The 1,927-nt window shown below is 41.0% G+C and overlaps 1 protein-coding gene across 1 annotated transcript in view; it reads right to left on the minus strand.

Annotated features, from left to right (window-relative positions):
• cerkl (CERK like autophagy regulator) overlaps positions 1-1,927 on the minus strand; it is a gene marked incomplete at its 5' end in the record, with an annotated part of 37,359 nt that overhangs the window by 13,904 nt on the left and 21,528 nt on the right. Inside the window, 1 exon segment of the mRNA XM_014031455.1 lies at positions 1,039-1,216. Coding sequence (XP_013886909.1) covers positions 1,039-1,216 — 178 coding nt within the window.

Genomic DNA, 1,927 nt, shown 5'->3' on the forward strand with positions numbered 1-1,927 from the left:
GGGTCCTCCGGAGGACCCGGCCTGTCGTTTTGGACACAACTGAATTGCTGTTCTTTGGTAATGCCTACTCACGAGCGCCCCCCTCTGGTGGGGAAACTTTTTTCAGGTAAACAAACTTTTTCAGAACACCGTTAGACGGCAGCCATTACAGACGAATGTGTGTTTGTTATTGTTCCAGGGGCGGCTCGGTCACACGCTAATGTTATTAGTTTGTTATCATTATTAAGCTGCAGGACTGCTTTTTAATTATTTTTATTTCACATCATGTTGCCTGCCTGAATCTGTTACTCGCTCGAAGGCAAGAAGGAGTGTCAGAGGTAAGCTCGCTTCAACCACTTTTTGCGACATGGTCTCATTTCTGGACTCAGGTATTTTGTGAATCAGGCCGATATTTCAGTTAAAATACATTAATAAAAATATTGATCCGAATATACTACTATACCCCCCACACACACACCACCACCACCACCACCACCCCAACTTTATGGATGATTTTGAAGAAATTTATTGGTCACTTACTTACTGATTCTAAAAGCCCAACATCATTTCATAGTTTTCCTAATTACTGGTTTCTATAAACTATTGTGTGATTATTGTTGTGCCTTGATTAAAATGGTTTTAGTTACATGCCTGGAGCACCATGGTGGTGGGCGGGCCAGACACTGAAGAAATATGATAAATCATTTGTACTTCCAGGGGTTCGGTCTGAGCGCTGCTAACTCTGCAACTTGAAGCATTAAAGCGCCGTTCAGAACCAGTACTGGTTTGGTTGTATGGTCTATTCTCTTCACATTTTAATCAATTCAACTTTCTTGTGGTTTATGCACAATTTCAGTAAAATAACATGAATTTTCTTATAATTTTATGGGTTAAATTTAAGGTAATTCAAATGAATTGTAGGGATGGCTCAATCAGTTTCAGTTGGGTGAGGCATCCTCTTGTTTGAAATTTAGTGGCTCAAAATATGATCAAACATTTGGTTGACCGGGTAGTTAATTGAAATAATTAATAAGAAAGATCCACAAACAAAACATTTACCTTAGTTTGGCCAGTGTCTTCACCAGAGCATATTCCCGTCGCCGTGAGGATGACATCCATCTTTTTTTCTCTGCATGTGCTAAGCTCCACCCACCAAAACCAAACATGGCAGAAAATCCAAAACGCACCAACTGACCACAAGATGAAAAGCTGCACATGTCCACCTGCTGCAAGTGACCTGCAAGTAGACAGGAGATCTTTATTATTGTCTGCTGCAATGAAGGACAGTAGATAAAGTAATTGCTTGTGTGTGTTTTGAAACATTTGATGAAGTAAGCTACTGTTGCTACAGAAAGCTGTCTCTCCTTGTGCAAGTCAAATCTAACCTTGGTGCTGTATGTTTTTGTGTCTCTTCTCAGTTTCTCTGGGTTTTAAGGTRTCTTGTCTTGTCATAGAGCCTTGTTATGGTGAACTATCTTGCTACAACTTGTCAAATAAAAACACCTCCTGCTGCCAGCTGATTGATCTGCAGCTTCAGCAGCTGTTCAAAGTGAAGGGGGCATAGCTACGCTGAGCACAGCAAACATACGATTTAGTGAAACTGATCCTGCTGTTGAATCTGTCTGCTCCCTCCCTTTGGAGTCCAGTGCCACCATCTGTCTTCTGCTTTGTTCTCAAATTCTGGATCTATTGCAACCAGTGGTGGCTGGTGGATTTTTCTCCAGGGGGGGCTACAACTCCAAAATAGACTAAGTACTAAGTAGTATCATGCCAGTCAATTTATTATACATGTGAAAATAATAAAACAGCATTACAGTTAACCGTTGGTTTTGGTTGGTTTTGGTTGACCTTTGACCACCTGGGGTCCAGTGGTGGATGCTGGTCTTTCAAGGAGAAGAAGCTCAGTTTTGTCCTACATAATAAAATGTGTGGGTTTATAAATTCTACA

This window comes from Austrofundulus limnaeus, unplaced genomic scaffold (genome assembly GCF_001266775.1).
Source record: "Austrofundulus limnaeus strain Quisiro unplaced genomic scaffold, Austrofundulus_limnaeus-1.0 Scaffold1254, whole genome shotgun sequence".
NCBI classification, from domain to species: Eukaryota; Metazoa; Chordata; class Actinopteri; order Cyprinodontiformes; family Rivulidae; genus Austrofundulus; species Austrofundulus limnaeus.